Source organism: Cariama cristata, unplaced genomic scaffold (assembly GCF_000690535.1).
Source record: "Cariama cristata isolate BGI_N322 unplaced genomic scaffold, ASM69053v1 scaffold37352, whole genome shotgun sequence".
Classification (NCBI taxonomy): domain Eukaryota; kingdom Metazoa; phylum Chordata; class Aves; order Cariamiformes; family Cariamidae; genus Cariama; species Cariama cristata.
This window is the reverse complement of record NW_009606130.1, coordinates 773-996: the sequence shown is the minus strand read 5'-3', so window position 1 is coordinate 996 and position 224 is coordinate 773. Positions and strand designations below refer to the sequence as shown.

At 67.0% G+C, this 224-nt stretch overlaps 1 protein-coding gene across 1 annotated transcript in view; it reads left to right on the top strand.

Moving 5' to 3' along the window:
- Positions 1-59: 59 nt before the first annotated feature.
- The window catches only part of LOC104158563 (GAS2-like protein 1), a gene marked incomplete at its 3' end in the record, with an annotated part of 565 nt that continues 400 nt past the window's right edge, over positions 60-224 (top strand). Inside the window, exon 1 of the mRNA XM_009696249.1 lies at positions 60-194. Within this exon, the coding sequence (XP_009694551.1) occupies positions 60-194 (135 nt within the window). The remainder of the gene's footprint in view (positions 195-224) is intronic.

The following is a 224-nucleotide window of genomic DNA, read 5'->3' as shown; positions in this document are numbered from 1 at the left end:
GGTGTTGTCTGCCTGTAACAGCGCCTGTTGCCCCCCCCGCCGCCGGCAGGCAGCGCGCCATGGCCGACCCCAGCCACATCCAGTCGGCCGCCTCCAAGAGCATCCGACCCTTCCGCTCCAGCGAGGAGTACCTGGAGGCCATGAAGGAGGACCTGGCCGAGTGGTTCAACACCCTCTACGACCTGGACATCCAGGTGGACACCTTCCTGGAGCGCCTGGAGACC